The sequence below is a fragment of the Hippichthys cyanospilos genome, chromosome 3, assembly GCF_059441005.1.
Source record: "Hippichthys cyanospilos isolate Australia breed blue-spotted pipefish chromosome 3, RoL_Hcya_1.0, whole genome shotgun sequence".
NCBI lineage: Eukaryota > Metazoa > Chordata > Actinopteri > Syngnathiformes > Syngnathidae > Hippichthys > Hippichthys cyanospilos.
The window spans coordinates 22,010,109-22,028,618 of NC_142371.1; the positions used below are offsets into that span (position 1 = coordinate 22,010,109).

Consider the following 18,510-nt stretch of genomic DNA (forward strand, 5'->3'; position numbering starts at 1 on the left):
GGATCGACTGTTCATCGATAAATAAAATCTATAATGTTGAGACCAGTTTAACAGTCAGCAACTGCAATATAATCCTATTTGGAGGATTTTATTTTACTTTAAAAGGAAAAAAAATGACAACTGCAACATCATTCTATTTGGAGGATTTTCGTTTACTTTAAAAGGAAAAAAATATGTAGTTGCAAATCTACATGAAATGAAAACAGACCCATGTTCGAATTTTATGGAAAACATCTTTAATGGATTTTTTTTAAAGTCATATACTTGTATATAGATGCAAACAGACTATTGGTAACGCCTAATTATTTTTCTTGAACCAGAAGAGTGCCTGTACAAAAAACAAAACAAAAAAACAACACGCCTACTTGGGCACATGAGGCTTATTATTAGGCCGGGTGCAGCAGTGACTATTAAGAGTCCGAGGGAAGAAAAACGTAAATGACACGTGGTCACTACACACAGACGCCAACGTTTTTCCAGCCGGTCTACTTGTAGAACTCGTGCTCCTGCTCGTCCTTTTTGATTACCGTCTTGTAGGCCTTCTCAAAGTCTTTAGCCAAGACGATGTAGCGGTTCTCACGGACGGCCAACATGCCGGCCTGGAGAAGAACAAAGATGGGAATATTGTTATGGGAAGTTGATATTAACCAATCGGGTTGCTCGGCCGCTCACCTCTTGGCAAATGGAGTTGATGTCGGCTCCGGAAATCTTGTCTGGTCGGGCTACGTCTGTTGAATCGGTTAAGGTGGCTAGCTAGCTATTTCCAACTAAAGATTTTGAACGGCCTACAACAATCGCATCATAAATTTCACAAGGCATAAAAAGTGCATAACCCCAACCCCAAAAAAAGGATACAGTCTTCGAGGTCCACTTCCTCGGAGAGGTTCATTTTGCTGGTGATGGTGGAGAAGATGAGACGCTTCTGCCGGCGGTCGGGCAGCGGGAACTCGATCTTTCGGTCCAGGCGACCGGGACGCAACAGGGCCGGGTCTAGCGTATCTGCCCTGTTGGTGGCCATGATCACCTGGGATAGATAGGTTGCAGCATCAGAAAGGCTGAATTCCATTTCTTGAACAAGATGGTGTAAAGATGTGGCTAACAGGTCATTTGTGTTAAAAGACAGAAAGTGGGATTTAGATTCTAGATTGGTTTGATAGAATCTGGAACACATTTTGGTGGAACAAGGACTTTGATTTTTTGTTATTTAATTTTAATTACTGACTGATATCTGATACCAAGACTGACCTCAAATCAGATACCAATATCAGAACAATATCTGATATCAATAACGAACCGATATCAGATAATGATGGACCAATATCCGTATCAATAACAGACCAATAATTGATAACAATATACGACAACAACGATATCCGATAGCAATATGCGAGTGATATCTAATAGCAATATTAACCCCACATTCGATACCAAACAGAGCAATATCCGATGTCAATAATGGATCAGGACTTGATTAAAAACATCAGACTGAAAGCCTACAGATACATAGATATTCAATACCGATATAGAGCAGTTATCAATAATGGACCGATATATGATATCAATGTTGGACCAAATTTGGATATCAATGTTGGCCCTATATCCAATACCTGATACATATCGGGACAGTTATCAGTTATCGATATAGGGCAGTAATCTAATATCAATATCAGACCACAGGAATGATATAAATATTGGACATATATCCAATATTAATTTCTGATCGAGATACTCCTAATGGAGAGAGAGAAGTTTGGTATTTATACTAAGAAATTCATAAGTCTATTTGTTTTTATACGATTCTGTGTCTGTGTGTGGCAGGTTTTTGTACAAGAAATGTACATGAGGCCTCTGCTCCCTTGCGCATTATCAATATTAGTATGGATGTATTGTATCACAATGTAACAAGAAAAAAAGCAGAAAAATTGTGATGCAGCTCGCCTACAACTTTGGGTCTAAATGTCCTCTCAAGTTTGAATGCTTAAAAAAACGTTCTTGAGCACAGCATAATGATGCAGACACAGACGGTGCCGAGAGAGGGGGGGGGCAAAGATGGTGCAGCCACGGGGGAATTATCGTTGAAAGCCTGCTCAGACAGCGAGGTGGGGGTGGAGAATTTGGCTCACCTTGACGTTGACGTTCTGGTCGAAACCGTCCATCTGATTAAGCAGCTCCAGTAAAATCCTCTGCACTTCCCGGTCAGCTGCAGAGCGGAAACCAAACCATGAGGGTTTGTGGTCTTTAGACCAAGAGGTCCCCGTCCGTGGATCATTGAAGTCATCTTACCTCCGGTCTGCGCGTCAAATCGCTTGGTGGCGATGGCGTCTATTTCGTCGATGAAGATGATAGCTGGCGCGTTCTCCTTGGCCAGGCGGAAGACGTCACGTACCATGCGCGGGCCCTCGCCCAGATACTTCTGCACAAACTCGGAGCCCACCACGCGGATAAACGCAGCTGCGGGGGGGAAAGGATCCGGTAAAATAAGACACCGTCATCCCTTGGGCCGTTGCTTTGAATGACGACGACTTGTGTATGCGCACCTGTGGTATGGTGTGCCACGGCTTTGGCCAACATGGTCTTGCCGCATCCTGGAGGTCCGTACATGAGGACTCCTCTGGGCGGGTCAATGCCAATCTGTGTGTGAGAGTCAAAATGTGATTTTTTATTCTTCCTGATATTGTAGTAGAAAAACAGGTATGTGAGGGTGTATGTGAGACCTGCTTATAGAGCTCAAAATGTGTGAGTGGAAGCTCCACCGCCTCCCTGACTTCCTGCTTCTGGATGTCCATGCCGCCGATGTCAGCGTACATCACGTCAGGTTTCTGGTCTTTAGTAGGCATATACACAGCAAGGATGATAAATTAGCTTGTAGCCTAAAAATACAGCTGTAAGGTTTCAACTAGGGATGAATGAGTAAAAAATATTGATATTGTGCTGATACCTGGCCTTATTTCATGGTATCCGATACTAGTATCGGACACTTCCTTGGAGCCGTTTTATGACTCATAAGCTACTGTAGAAATTACAAATTAGAGGAATAGAAAATTGCCATTCATTTCACTGAATTTTGAAGAAATGCGGTATTGGACTTTATGGGAGGAGGTTTTGCGTAGCAAAATGTAATGGCATTGGTAATAGGTATACTCATCCGTGGGTATCAGTAATTGAGTTGAGTACTCGTGCTGGTGTGGGTCTGAAGAAATAATATCGAGCGTTTCTAGTTTCTACTTCCGTTTGGAAGCCATGTGCTTTTATTTTGGAAGGTTTCAACTTCCTGCTGGAGAATATCTCGAGATGCCACATGACTGGTTATAATTGGAAAAATTTCTACCTATTGTTGGAAATTACCATGTGGTAATGATGGTGGTGGTTTTAGATAATATCTAACAAAATAGAAAACGATATATATTTCTTATCGTTTGGAAGGGTGGGTGGAGTCTCCTCCCTGTTAACTCATTCAATGCCCGGGATGAATTTTCACGTTTTTTTAAGAGTCCGGACATTAAATCCCAGATACTTAAGTATTAAGTCGATACTTAAGTACATTAAGGACATTAATTTCCAGTTGCTTAAGTATAAAATCGATACTTAATTATCTGGGATTGAACGTCTGAACTCTTAAAAAAAAAAAAAAAAAAACGTGAAATTACGTCCCTGGCATTGAATGAGTAAAAGACCACATACCCACTTGGCTGCTTTTAATTTGGAAGGTTTTCATCTCCTAATGTAGACGGACAATTGATAACGGTCAAGTGGTTCACCTGCTGCTTGTTTCGTTTGGGAAGAATTCTTTGACTTATTGCTTTGTGGCTGGTTTAATTTTGGTCGGCTTTTTCTTTCTTTTGGACTTGGCCACCTGCAGCAACGCTTCTGTTTTGTTCTTAGCCGGTCCTATTTTGGTAGATTTTTACTTCATGTTGAAATAAACAGTGGTCGAATTTTGTCACGTTTCCACCCCCCGCTCGAAATGATGCTAACGGTTCCGATACCTGAGGTGAGCATCATGATGCTGCTGTCCGCTTCAGGTGGCAGCACGTCTACGAGGGCGTTGCTGTGTTTGTGCAGCGCCACCGAAGCGTTGGGTTTCAGCAACTCTCGGTCGATGGTGCTCAGGATGCGCACGTAGTAGTTGGACCCTGAAAGTGGGAAAGGGACGAGACGTGAGCGAAAGACCACCCGACACGATGGCACCGGAACGAACTCATTACACATTTAAACCATAGCTGTCGTAAATAATTTAAACGCACATATGTCGTAGGTGTCTCTCAAAAGATGCTTGTTGCGATAAAGAATTCATACACGGAATGTTTGGAACAATGGGGACTTCATTTATTTTTTAACACACATCTTGCTTTAGAATCAAAACGTATTTAAACACCGGACTGGAAAAGTGCTATGTTAAGATATTTAATAAAATGGTCACACCTCTGCCTGATGTTAGGCCAGGAGGAACCTGGACTGAAAATGGATTCCGCAACCTGTGCTTTGCATTTTTTCTAATCTGCTCCGTCGCATTCTACCTGTAGTGGATCCAACGATGGCCGTGTTCTGGTCCACGGCCTCCAGGAACTGTCCGATGACTAGCGGGATGCTCTGTATCCTCTTCACCTCTTCCTGTGCATGGAGGAACTCCTTCTTGAGGTTCTTCTGCTCATCCTTGATGTACTCTTCTTGCACCTCCAGGAATTCCAGCTCCTGCTGCAGCTTCTACAAACACAACAGTGAGGAAAGACCCATGAGAAATAACTAATTTATTGTGTTGTAGCATATTAAAAAGAGGACAAATATCAGCCCATTGCACCATAGTGTGGATGTCATTGAAGAACAATAGACCGATTATTGGTCATATTATCGGTGCCAAAATACAGTATTTTGACGAATCTATGCATCTTCTTGTTTCAAAAATTTGATGGCCAATCAATCAATTTAATTGCGTTATCTTCAGTGGAACATTCACTTGAATTTTCAGTTCATAAAAGAGTGGGATGCCTCTTGCACATTGCACATTTTGATTTAATTTGAAATGAGAACAAATGTAAGAAAAAAAATTAACAGATCAGTTATTGTTTAATTCAGGGACAAATTACATAAAAGTAGAAAATTATATTGTTTAGTTGTTTTGCCTGTTTAAGTTTTAATTTGATATTTAAAGATATGCTCATGATGCTCAATGCTCAATACCTTTCGACCTATTTTGAATTTTACAATAAACATGCATTGCCTAAAATTTACTCCCCATCCCAAAAATAAAAACGTCATGCAAGTCTAAAAAGTTATTTCAACAGATAAGCACATTTATGGGCTGGAAAGTTTTCATTTTTTCTTTTATTTGTAGGGGTTACTCAAGACATTAAATCAGAATTAACACACTTGGACCAGCAATGTAAATCCAGATTAAGATGAATGATTCTCTAACCTTGTATCTGCTGTAAAGGTCCTCCAGGTCTTCCGGTTCTGGTGCCAGGAAGGACAGACTCGTCTGCGGTCGGGAGTTCAAGACTGCCGGCATTTCCTCCTGTCAATGAGGGGAAAAAAAAAAAAAAAAAAACTTTTATTTTACCCCTGTTTCCCCCCCTCCTTTCAATTTCAACAGAGCGTGTTGTTATCAGGGTCAGGGGTGAGCTGGAGCTTTTCCCAGCTGCCTTTAGATAAAAATCACAGAGCACATCCCGACAAATGATGATTCACAGTCACTCCTATGCAAAATTTAGAGTCTTCAATCAACCTCGGGTGCATGATTTTAAAGCGTGGGAGAAAGGAATCCAGAGTAGCTGGGTATAAAAAATGGCTAACTTTACAGGAGGGCCAGAGCAACAATTTGAAACCTGAACCTCTGAACTGCAAGGCAAACATGCTAACCACTATCCAGAATGTAGCCATTCGTCATCATTTGAAGTCTTTTCCTGCTCACACGAGTTTGACAAAATAAAAATAAAAAAAATGCTATCAGTAGTATTTATTTTCAGGTAACATGTAAAGACAAAATATTTATTTTGCTTCAAGAGGTTCGACACAACTAAACACTGACAGAAAATGTGTAATTTCTGATTTGGTATGAGAAGGAATTAAAAGAAAGTAAAACTTGCTTTTAATGACATTGTCATTGGTTCTTTCTGAAGTGGGAAAAAGATTGCCATCAGGAAAATCTAACGCCATAACCTTCATCTTCATTTCTAACAAGTATTCCTTAACTCAACTTATAACAGAAATCAATGTTACATAAAAAAAAATGTGATCACGTTAACAAAGTTAAAAAAACAACAACTAAATACCTATTGGCTAACCACGACTAGCTGTTAGCAAACACCATTTGACAGTGTAGAAAATACACAAATTCCTCTTTTAGACTTATCACTCAACAAATGCACATTGGATTTGATTAATTGCAAGTTATGAACATTTTGTTCGTGTAAGTATAATAACGCAGACTGGTATATTAGCACCATGCTAACGCTAGGGGCTAACCTGCGAGACATAGCCATCGCCCAGAATGAATTGGCAGCTTTACGTTTCGGACATTGTTAACAGACTAGGAGGCAATTGAGACAGTGTAGAAATCACCATCGGGCATCGACTATTGTCGCTTTAACTTGTTCAATAAAAGCACACAAGCTTGGTTGCTGGAAGTACAATATGAGAACCAAAGTAGCGAATTCCTACCGGGCTCTTCTCGACCACCATGCAATCGTCCATGTTGTATTCTGCCAGTAGGTTGACGTCGTGACGTATGGGGATGACATAGCGGTCCGCTGGCTTGTGGGTAATGTAGTTTCGTAACGGTCACGAAAAATACGCAACCAGACGTGGCGGTAATGTCATTTTATGAGCTCATGGATTCTAAAAATACATACATTGAATTTGTAAGGATTAAGAGACGTTTCAAATGATGTATATTCAGCCAGCGTTCGGTAGAATTTGAACATTACTGAGGATAAAGAATGATACAATGCTGAAAAGATATAATACCATGTTTTACTGTAGATTTTTGGTTGCCGCTGCCATTTGTGCTTTTATTATATTTTCTTTTACAAAGTGTACAGTAGCTAGCTTTCATGGAGTTAGTATTGATACAGTACTGACCTCTAGCCGCCAATTTTTGAAACTGCAGGAAGGATGAGTTTGTACGCTCGAATTGTGAGAAACAAAAAACGTTCAAACACAAGTACAAATTTCGCTTTACAAAAACGGGTAAATCTTCATAATCAGCAGGATTAAAGGTGCACAAAGAAAGAAAATATTGTTTAGTCGTTTCAATATTTCTGTAACGTTCAACGGCCAAAATATTTGCAATGAAAAACTTCATCATGCAAAAGCACGTGGATGATCGCCACATCAAAACCCCGTTGCTATGACAACGCCCCGACACCTCTCTATCCTTCTCCTCCCCGTCCACCTCAACGTTGCATCACATCACCCCCACCCGACCTTCCTCATCCTCCCCCCCTTATCCCAAAGACAGATCAAGCCTCAACACGGTCCACGTCATGTCCGCTGGCGAGCCTCCTGATCTTAGGCGTCCTCTACTCCCTGGCGTCTCCTGGCTTGTTTTTATTCGCTTCAATTTGAAAGCCATCGGATGGTGCGGGACTTTGCTACGGAGTGGAAACCTCCGACGTTTCCGAACATGGACGGGACGAGACCACATCTGGATCATCGCATTTAGGTGCATTTAGTCGGCTTTAAATCGGCATTTTAATCTCATTTGAGCCACTTGCAGAAAAACCGTAGAACTCTCGGGACACTTAAAAAACAAAGAAATTACTTTGGTGTCATCTTTTTGGACTCACCTGTTGGTGGACTTGCTGAAAGATCGATTTTCTGCTTTTGTGCTCATTGAGTGCCATCTTGGTGGATTTACTCGCTTCCTGATTTTTGATATCCTCTTATTGAATGAGAAGTCAATTGTTTTTTTTCAGTGTGTTGGTGCCATTTTTTTACCAAGTAACTATGGTGAAGTGAATTTAGGAACTTCAAATAGACAAAAGTAAGATGTTGCGAGAGCAGTTGAATTTAAACAAAAGTAGTGCTTTACTGCCATTTCGCGTCATCCCAAGACAATCACAAGCACATTTTTTAAAAGCATTATTGTCACCTTAAACTCTGCACCTTTACGAAAAAAAACAATTAAACACAGTGGTTCAACTTAATTTCACAAGACTTTTTTTTTGTGGGATGAACTTAGAGACATTTTTTTCTTTAAGTGGGAGACGTCCATCAGGTGGATTGCAAATAATTCAAGAGCCTGAAAGGCGACACTTCTTCTGTAAATGGACACTGCAGCTCTGAAGCATTTGTGGGGTGGATTACTAAAATTCTTCTTCTGCATCACATCGGAGACTCCAAGATTTGGGGTATTCTTCTTCTTCTTCACTTTCTAGGGACATCTGCAGATTTGCCAAAGTTTGTGTGTACCTTAACATCAGCAACAACATGTCTGCCTTGAGGGAGGCCCCCTTGATGTTTTTGCCTTTTGTCCTCCTCGTGGCAATTCAAGGTGAGTAGCTTCTGGTTTCTGTTACCGTGGGAACAGCGCACTGTATGTTGACTGTTCAGTAGTTTTGAATTTGACTTTTTGTTTGAATTGTGAAAATGAAGCTGATTTTCTAGGTGCATTGTAAGGGAATTGGTCCAGATTTCCTGTTTCGAAACAAAATGGCCAACCTCCTTTTTATCTTTAATGCGTACAATCCCAGGTACTTATCAAATGTCTTGCTAAATAAATAATTTCTAAAATATTCTGATTAATTAAGGAGGGGAGGTGGCATGTGAATGATCCCTCAGAACAGGCATAAAAGTTAACATTTAGGCTTGAAAATGAACATTTGTAACATTTGTTGCTTTTTTTCTTCATTTTGTCAATGCTAAAAATGTTACAATTTTAGCTACAGTATACTACAATTTTATTTGATAGATAATGATCTTATTTACAATCAGGGCGGCAAGTTGGGGACTTTAAAAAAAATAATTGAGAAGCTCTGACTTGAGGTAAAGAAGTACTAAGCTAATCAAGTATTTTTCCTAATTAAGTACAATGGTAATTCATTACTTGTAATTTACTAAGGTAATCAATTCATTTAAAGAATGAAGTACTCAAGTAACTTTAGCGAATGAAGTATCGTAATTGATTACTTTAGGTAATCAAGTGCTAAAATAATCAATTACTTTGTAAACGAATGTACAAATTGACTGCATACTAATTAATTACTTTTGTACATTAGTATCTGATTGAATTTGGTAAAGTAGTTGTTACTTTAGGAATTGATTAATCTGGAACTTAATTATTAAATTAATTATGAATATATATATATATATATATATATATATATATATATATATATATATATATATATATATATATATATATATATGAAACAAGTACCTGGGATTGAATGTTTGGATGCTTAAGAAAAACAACAAAAAAAACCCAGAAAACATGTCATTGTGATTGAATGAGTTAGGAATGAGTACCAAAGACATTTTCATGCATCAAACTGTTGTCAGAGCTTGAGTCCCCCCCCCCAAGGTGCACTAACGAAGAAATTCACCATAAGTGGGTGTTTCAAACCAAAATGGCCGACTTCCTGTTCAAGTTCTTTTTTGAGCATCCTTTTGTGATCAACACATCCACAAAATTTCATGTTGAAAGTGTGCAGGCTTTTTTTTTATTCATAGTTGTTAACGTACTGTGGGTTAAACAACCATGGCAAAACATTTAAGGTTGCACGTCACACATCTCCATTTAAGCCTAAGGATTTAAAAGAGGCCACAAAAAGGATGTGATGCATTAGGAGAGATTATCTTGACTCATCCAGCTGCTGCTATTTGTCTTATTATTAACGGCCCAATATCAAGCCTGAGAGGGGAAAACGGGGCTATTTTTTTTAAATGCCGGAAACTCAAAATTTTTCTAAGTGGGCGTGCATTCTGGTGAAAATGGAAATGAATAGAAAATCTGTCATTTTGGTTTGAAGCAGCCATTTTGGGGGAAACCAAAGGCTGATTCAAGAAGCTCACACTCTTAGATGATTTGCAATAATAACACTTATTATGGCGCACAATGTACACAGTTTTGGCGGCAAACTAATGTTTTTAAATGTTCGGTGACAGGAGGTTTGGTCAGTGTTGACTCGAGAGCATCCACGCGCACAAACGAGGATAAGGCGGGAAATTGGATGAGAGCTCATAAGACGAGAGGCAGGCTTGATTAAAAATAGCAGCCTTTTCAAATCTAGAAGAGTGCGCTGTATGTGAAAAAGTCAATAGCGGCAACGAACGTGCATAAAATATTGACGAGGAAGACGGAAGGATGGTGAGAGCTGATTATTGCAATAAGTGCATTGATGAATGGGTGAAAAGGGAACAGGTGATCAGGAATATGGAAAACATGAAATAAAATGGATGTACGGAAAAAATACATGAATTTTGTGATGGATATAAAAGTAAAACGACTTAAAACTTCTTTTTTTAAGTCGATAAAATATCAAACCTAAATAAAAATGCAAATCTTACTTGTCATTGCAAATCATATTTTTGTAAACATATTTTTGGCTTGACTTCTACTTTAGCTCCCTAATTAATAGTGTATTATTAATATCTCTTTATCGAAGGATGGGGTATTTTATTGATTTAATTTTTTTATTCATTGCAAGCATTTATATTTTTTAGCAAATGTATAATACCTATATTTACAATTATTCTAACAATTCCTTGGAATTAATTTTGGACTCTATAACAACATAGAAACATATCTTTGGGATTGAATGAGTGAATAGTGTGATAAAAATAAAAGAAAAATACTAAATATCAACCAAATGTTCACTTGTGTCTTTTAATAATTCGTAGTTGATTAAATTCTAGAAATTTTGGACCTTGGACTGAATGTCAGGATTCTATAAAGACGTATAAATACGTCTTTGGGATTGAATGAGTGAATAGTGTGATAAAAGACAAAAGCAAATATGAGATATCAACCAAATGTTGCTGAGTGTGTTTTTAGTAGTCGTAGTTAACCTTGTATATATATATATATATATATATATATATATATATATATTATATATATATATATATATATATATATATATTATTTATGATGTTATTTAATTGTATACATGTATATTATACATAAGTAGCGCTTACTACACTATTTTGTTACCAATTTTTAATATGTATATACAATGTTGATGGTTTTACACGCATTAGCTAATTAGCATAGGTCTCTATTGCTCGCCATACGACGATTTCGCCTACCCTACTTCTCCGTGGCTCGATATCCATCGGAGGTCTTTTATGAAATAAAAAATCGGGTATGGTGAAAGGAAAGTATAGTCCATCATCATGGATGACTCACTACTTCCTGTCGGTGTGGCCGTGCAAGGACAAATGCACATTATGAATGCAGCACACACAGAATCCATCTGGGCCAGATGGATGTAGCTATCAAAATGACGGCAGGCGATATGTGGGCCGCCTAGTGACCTCACTAATTAATGAGTGAGTCAAAGCTTGACCCTCCCTCCCAATGGCAGCGCTGTCACACTGTCTCATTCATTGTCCCATGTCAATGTGACGACTTTGGAGAAAGAGAGACAAACATTCGCTCAAATGGATTGTTGTCCTCGTGGAGGGTTTCAGGCTATCTTGGAAGACGGTGGGGGAAAAAAAAAGTTTGGTGTTTCCTGTTTGGGTGGTCCAACATGGTTTTTATTGCCACATTCATGGTCGTTCCGGTTATTCTGGATTATTTTATTCCTTCGCTAGACTAGGCCTATGTGACACATGAAATAGATAGATTAATATTGGGAAATAAAATATGAAAAACTGGAGAAAAAAAACATTCTCGCCACATCACATGTGATTGGTCTCTTGTTGCCAGGCAGATTTCAAAATTTTCCATTTTTTTTCAATTTTCAAAAATGTATCAAATGTAATTCTAAATCACAATGAAAACAACATTTACAGAAGGTGGCCATATTTAAAATATTGAATTTTGGTTAGTGTTGGGTTCAGTGCCTCTGATTGGACCATTGTTAGGCAAATTTTAAAGGTACAACTTTTGAGAACATCACAATTTCTATATCACAAAAATTACATTTACAGAACATTTTCATTGAAGACACTATTTAAAATATTAGCTGTTTTTTGTGGTTAATAATGAATTAATAATATATTCAGATTGTGTGATAAAGATAATAATAATTTTGAAAAAACAGCACCTCTGATTGGCCCATTGTTGCTAGGGAAATTTCACAGTTAGACATTTTTTGAGGTGAAAATTGGAAACATACATACTAAATCACAATGAATACATCATCTGCAGAAAAAGACCATTGCTTTAAAGTTTTTGAGTATTACATAAAAATATTAGATTCATTTTGGGTTATATGTATTTGGATTGTGAGATGGAAAAATAAACAAGGAAAAACAGGAAAAATGTAGATTCAAAATCACAATGAATACAACATAGAGGCATTTTTTGGTTAAATATAGTTAATTATTATGTGTAGATGTGTGATAGAAAAAGAACAATATAAAATAAAAAGAAACGTTTCCTTATTATTTTTAGCATTTCCAATGAACTTAATAGTTCAACCAAAATATGAATATTCTCTCATCTTGTAATTTAATAACTTTAAAATAACATTTCAATATTTGCCTGTGCTTGTGAGCATCCAAAGTCACACTTGATTTTATTCAAGGGATAAACGAGCAAGCGCTCAGCAAATTCTGGAATATCCGTTGCGTAATCCCGACACGTCAAATCACAGATTATGTAACGCTGACATTTTTGATGCGGTGTGCACATCTCCCGTCTGTGCGCGTTGTTCACTGTCTGGCTGCGTTGTTTTATCGAGTCAGCATAAAAAGCTTTTTGACATTGAGTGCCTGCTTGATCGTTATTATTTGTTTTTGCTGACCTTCCGCGGATACATGATGCGCTCCCTCCATTATGAAATTATGAATGACATGTCCTGTATTTTTGGCATGTAAAAATGACTTTCATTGGGATTAGCGGACGCGTGCACATCTGGAAAGGATTATTGTGGTTTCCTCATAATTAACGAGTCGGACGTCAACGCGGCGCCGCATTTACAAAAATGGGAATTTATTTAGTAGGGAATTAGTAGGGGGACTGGCTGCCAGCCAATCACAGGGCGCACGGAGACGAACAACCATTTACACACCCAATCACACCTATGGACAATTTAGTATGTCCGATACACCTGCCATGCATGTTTTTGGAGTGTGGGAGGAAGCCGGAGAACACAGGCAGGCTTGGGGAGCTCACGCAAACTCTACACAGGAAGGCCGGAGCCAGCTGGATTTTTTTCATGTCACATAAACCTAGCGTATCACAAGGGGTGTGTAGACTTTTTATATTCAATGCTGTTTGCCCTGCGTTTGATCTTACAGGCTACAGGGTCCCCTTTGCTATTCGTTTCATAGAAATCAATCCATCAACAATCGTCAATCAAGCGCGGCCACAGCGAACGCGTCACGTGACGAGAGCCGTCTCACGTGTTTTCTTTCCAGCGGGAGCGTGCCGGGGCGCGTGCGTGGAGGTGGATTCGGACACCGAAGCGGTGGCCAACCGAGGATTCAAGCTGGGCTGCATCTCGTGCAAAAGGAGGGGCGAGGTCACTGCCACCGCCGGCGTCAATTGGCACTTCAAGGCTGTCGGCGACGCCCATTTCTCACACGTCAGTCACGCTTCAGCAAGATGGACGAAAAACAAAAACAGATTGCACTTTTTATTTTTTGGGGTTAAGGAAACTGCATATTATACTTTTCACTTGCCCATTTTGACCGTGAATTTATATATACACCAGTAAAGTTGAGATGAAAAGGTCCTAAAAGGTACCTAAAAAAAAGGATTACTTTGGTCCTTTATTATCGAACGCAGTACCTTAGTACTTAATCACCTAAATTTGTTTTCATTTTTATTTTAATTACCCAATAAGCTAGATCACAACCAAAGTACTGTACTTAAATACCTTAAGTAATCAATTAATTCATTTAGTACCAGCCTTTTTTTAGGCTCTCCTTTATCCCCCAAAATATAATCGCGATTGATTGACTTGGATTGGTAAAAACATGTTTTGGGGATCGAATGGGTTAAACGTGATTTTTTTTGGCCTGTACTTGTGTAATATAATACGATATAAACAAAGGTTTTTTTCTTCTCTTTTTTTTTCGAATTGAGGGCAGCTGTACAGCTACGAGGATCAACGCGGATGGATTGCGGACGAGCGCTTCGAGTCACGCGTCCAGTGGCGGGGCAGCAGACAGACGCTGGACCTCCAGGACGGCTCCATCTACATCCTCAACATCACCTTTAACGACACGGGCACCTACAAGTGCGTCTTCAGCCGCGTGCTGGTCTACAATGACTACACCTTCCACACCAACACCAGCAAGATCATCAACATACGCGTGGTGGCCAAAAGTACGCCCCCTTTGGCTTTTTTTTTTTTTTTTCTCTGCAGGTGATGAGAACCGTAAAGCGGCAACTCACCCACGACATTTTTTTGTGCGTCAGTGACACGGGGGATGGCGTCCATCTTGTCTGAGGTGATGATGTACGTGGCCATCATCGGACTGCAGCTGTGGCTTCTGGTGGAGATGATCTACTGCTACAGGAAGATCTCGGCGGCCGGCGAGGAAGCCTTGAGGGAGAGCGCGTGAGTCCATGCCCCTTTTCATGGTTGGGAGCAATCGGCATGAAAAAATAGAGAGGGAACGTAAAAGTCCTGCAAAAAGAATTGGAAAGCGCAGCTCCAAAGCTTCCAGAGTGGTCCACACGTTCATGCTCTCTTCCTGCTGCTTGTCCGTTGTTTTATCCGTGACAATCTTTCCCTTTGGAAGACAAAAACATGTTCTTCATCTATGTCACACTCACTCGAAGTTTCTTTCCTTTTAAAGCCTCCTAAAAGTTGGAACTATATAAAGGGTGGATGGATGGATGGATGGATGGATGGATGGATGGATGGATGGATGGATGGATGGATGGATGGATGGATAGATAGATAGATAGATAGATAGATAGATAGATAGATAGATAGATAGATAGATAGATAGATAGATAGATAGATAGATAGATAGATAGATAGATAGATAATGACATCATACCTGCCTCCTCCTCTCCTCTGGAATCAAAACACAAATTCTGATTTGTTTTGATTCTCTCCAACTGTTTGACTTTTTCTCTCTCCTTCATCCTGCTCCTCGTGGTGGTCGCCTCAGGGCCGAGTACTTAGCGGTAGCATCTGAAAACAAAGACAACTGTGCAGCTGTGCAGGTGGCAGACTAACACACACGGTAGGCCCCAATCCACAATGCAATCATTTCTATGATTTATCTCCATAGCCCCATTACACAACCACACACACACGCAACCCTTTTTTTTTTTTTTTTTTACCGTAGTGAGGACATGCCATTGATGTAATGCATTTGGTAGCCCTTAACCCTAACCATCACAACAGATTGGCTAACCTTATCGCTGGCGTAACTTCAACCAAAATAAAATTCAAACTTATACTCTTAAAACAATTCTTGACCCTTAAAAAGAGCTTTAATCTAATGGGGTTGACCGTTTTGACCCCTGCAAATGCATGTGGTCCCCACAAAGACAGCAAAACTCAAAATTGGTTGCCCACCATTTAGCAAAAAAAAAAAAAAAAATCAAAGGTGAACACACACGCGTTCAAGGGCGCACAAAGGTTTTCTATCACAGTGGGGACATCCCATTGTCATAATGCATTTTCTAGTCACAAAATGCCTACCCCAGTCTTCTCTAAAAAAAGAGAAAACATTTCACCCCCTCCTTCGCTGCTGACTATAAATTAGAACATCATCTATGAAAATTGTATAGGCATACCTAAAACTGTATCCTTTTTGACATTAACAAAAGAAAAGTGCCATTTAAATCAAATTTCAGCAAATGTTAACTTTTTACAGGGGTTTATACAGATTCCAGATTATTCCAAATCTGAAAAAATAGCTTAAAATGTATCAAAGGTACAAATAAAAATTGTAATTATTTAAAAAAAAAACGTTCTGAACTTGTAGGTTTCACCAAAACGGTCAAGATGTCCCCACAAACGAATCAAAACTCATCATTCGGTCCCCATCTCGCTGCAAGAACCAGGGGCACACACACACAAGCAAAACCAGTGTTAGATAGAAAGCATGAATTGATTGTTGTTGTTTTGTGTTACCTCAGTTTAAGAAAGTGCTGGCGAAGAGACGGATTCTCACATCCCCCTTCGGCCTCACCGTCTCCTCCACGACAACACGCCAAGACGGGTGTGTGATGTTCCACTCCGGACATTGATGCAAATCTACGACAAACAAAACTGTGTATGTGTGTGTGTTGCTTTCGGTTTCATTGCATCTTGGAGGGAGCAGAAATATTATTACAAACACGCCAATCAAATGAAATATTTGAATATTTTTTGATACGATTTAATTGCATTCACTAGTTTGAGTTCACACTAGTCTGTGAAAAATGCTAAACCAAAATATCTTCATGTTTTTGAGACAACTATATAGGAACTACATTATTGATTTAAATATAAATAAATAAAAATATGACCACTTGCCAAAGCTTTCTGAAAAACACTAAACCAAAGGATTATTTCAAAAAAGCATTTCCTGACAAAATGACAGCATAATTACTTTTTAAATTTTTTGTGTATACAATTCCAAATAGGGATGTCACTCAAATATTTTTTTAGAAATGATTATTCTATTGATGATTACGTAAATTAAACAGATCCAATTTTATTTTGCATTAAAGTGTATTACATTTTTTTTCATTTAGATTATTGTTTATTTTGTATTGCATGTGATAAAACACAACTAGGCAATAATGCACATGAGGGATTGATATTGTACTCACCAACCGTTTTGAAATAGATGCAGTCACTGGTTCGGTCATCATTTAACCAATCTAAAAGCAAATATCTTATTTATTCAAACACAAAATACCAGTAAATATGTATGTTGATAATTAGTTGTCAAATCATCAATGGATTTTGACAGCTATAATCATAGAAAAAAATGATTTAAAACATGTAATTTATAAAAAGCACTTATAGGATTTTTTTTTATGATTACTGAATACACAAGATAAACTATATCAAAAACATCAGCAATTTAAAGATCAAAGGATATGTGTATCACATTTTAGAGAAAACAATAAAATAGAATAAACAGCATGTTTTTTTTAAATAACTTTGTATTTTTTTGTATAATTTTGCGGGGGGGGGGGTACTTGTTTTGGCTATACAGTATTAACTGTCGTTTTTTTGTTGTTTTTTTTTAACTTTCAACGATATATGTATGAAATTCCAAAAATACAAAATGTTTCAAAAAATACCAATTTAGACAATGCTTTTCTTGAACACAGCCTTAAAATGTTAAAGTGACTGCTGAGGACCAATAACGCATGAGTGATTGTCACACACATTAGCTGTCAGTCATACGCAACTTTCGTGGAGGTTTATCCAACGAAAGCTGCTTTATACAAGTCACCGTTAGAGGGCAGCAAATCACTGCCAATAAACTGTCATAGAAAACAAGCAAAGGTGTGACACGGAAACATTTTTCCTCCTTTCTTTTTTTTTTTGGGGGGGGGGGGGGGTAGAGCAACATTGTCAGTTTGATAACTTTTGAAAGAAAAGGAAAATAAATATTCGCTGACAACGTATTGGTTGTGTCCGAATCAGAATAAATGAGGTTGGACTAGTTCAGAGACCAGCCCATTAATATCTAAGACTATTTATTGTGAACAATATTTTAAACATGTTTCTTATAAGTATTTAAAAATAGATTATTTTCGCCGTGTTTACTTACTGTATTGTTTGATTTTGGCGCTATGAGAATGGCGGGCTTCTTACTCCTCGCAATGCATTATGGTCTAGGATAAGTGACCATCGATGCGCACTTTTTTTCCAAAGTGCATTGTGGGTAATTTTGAGTACGCTACAGTTATCCTCTTGGACTTTCGGACACCCCTACAAAATGGCGGAACTCCTTATTAATTCTCTTCGAATAGACTAAAATCATGCGCACATTCGGACATAGCTCACGTGTGAGGAAATTTCTTCATTTCTAGATTGAGTGTACCCCCGCATTCTCGCGGTTTGATCTACCTATTTGCGGACACCACTAGCATTCTGATTTATTTTTTTTTCCCGTCGGAAATTCTAGATGCAAGTTTATTCACCTGTTCCAATACTCAAGACAGTTTTTGTTATTTTTTTTATTACTGTTTTGTTTTTATTGGGAAAACAGCACTTTGTTGAATAAAAACACGAGAACATTACGAAAACTGATTGAAAGTCTTATTTTTGGATGCAGTCTGTGTGTTCATACAGTATTTATATATGCGCGTGCATTGTTCTAAATTTGCTTCATTCACGTTTTGATTTTTGCTTAATGAAGTACTGAAATAAAATACATAAGTGATTGCATAAAAAAATGCATAAAATATTCTAAATATATTATTTC

General features: G+C 38.4%; 2 protein-coding genes across 4 annotated transcripts; one reads left to right on the forward strand and one right to left on the reverse strand.

Moving 5' to 3' along the window:
* Positions 1–213: 213 nt before the first annotated feature.
* Positions 214–6,807, reverse strand: psmc4 (proteasome 26S subunit, ATPase 4). The gene is made up of 11 exons (XM_088411946.1): positions 6,658–6,807; positions 5,414–5,512; positions 4,518–4,704; positions 3,987–4,133; positions 2,715–2,824; positions 2,538–2,631; positions 2,284–2,451; positions 2,124–2,200; positions 856–1,024; positions 673–728; positions 214–599 (listed from the first exon to the last, which is right to left on the reverse strand). The coding sequence occupies exons 1-11, from the start codon at positions 6,688–6,690 to the stop codon at positions 486–488; spliced, it is 1,254 nt and encodes a 417-aa protein (XP_088268072.1). The 5' UTR covers positions 6,691–6,807; the 3' UTR covers positions 214–485.
* Positions 6,808–7,464: 657 nt separating this feature from the next.
* On the forward strand, positions 7,465–18,409 carry scn1ba (sodium channel, voltage-gated, type I, beta a). 3 transcript variants are annotated; one of them, XM_088411948.1, is made up of 7 exons: positions 7,465–8,348; positions 8,421–8,491; positions 13,531–13,697; positions 14,201–14,443; positions 14,537–14,678; positions 15,241–15,315; positions 16,220–18,409. In XM_088411948.1, the coding sequence occupies exons 1-6, from the start codon at positions 8,265–8,267 to the stop codon at positions 15,305–15,307; spliced, it is 774 nt and encodes a 257-aa protein (XP_088268074.1). In that variant the 5' UTR covers positions 7,465–8,264; the 3' UTR covers positions 15,308–15,315; positions 16,220–18,409. The 3 variants fall into 3 exon arrangements, with proteins under 3 accessions (XP_088268074.1, XP_088268075.1, XP_088268076.1); XM_088411949.1 differs by having other exon boundaries at positions 14,206–14,443; positions 16,220–18,406; XM_088411950.1 differs by having other exon boundaries at positions 7,465–7,872; positions 8,428–8,491; positions 14,206–14,443; positions 16,220–18,406.
* The last annotated feature ends 101 nt before the right edge of the window (positions 18,410–18,510 follow it).

Excerpts from the sequence above, each read along its gene's own strand:
- psmc4 (XM_088411946.1), bottom strand. The coding sequence starts at position 6,690 with ATGGACGATTGCATGGTGGTCGAGAAGAGCCCG. Across the intron at positions 2,201-2,283 it reads ATTTGACGCGCAGACCGGAG|CTGACCGGGAAGTGCAGAGG; the intron begins GTAAGATGACTT and ends TCCGCTCTGCAG. Across the intron at positions 600-672 it reads TCAACTCCATTTGCCAAGAG|GCCGGCATGTTGGCCGTCCG; the intron begins GTGAGCGGCCGA and ends GTTCTTCTCCAG.
- scn1ba (XM_088411948.1), top strand. The coding sequence starts at position 8,265 with ATGGACACTGCAGCTCTGAAGCATTTGTGGGGTGGATTACTAAAATTC. Across the intron at positions 8,349-8,420 it reads CGGAGACTCCAAGATTTGGG|CAACAACATGTCTGCCTTGA; the intron begins GTATTCTTCTTC and ends CCTTAACATCAG. Across the intron at positions 14,444-14,536 it reads CATACGCGTGGTGGCCAAAA|TGACACGGGGGATGGCGTCC; the intron begins GTACGCCCCCTT and ends TTTGTGCGTCAG.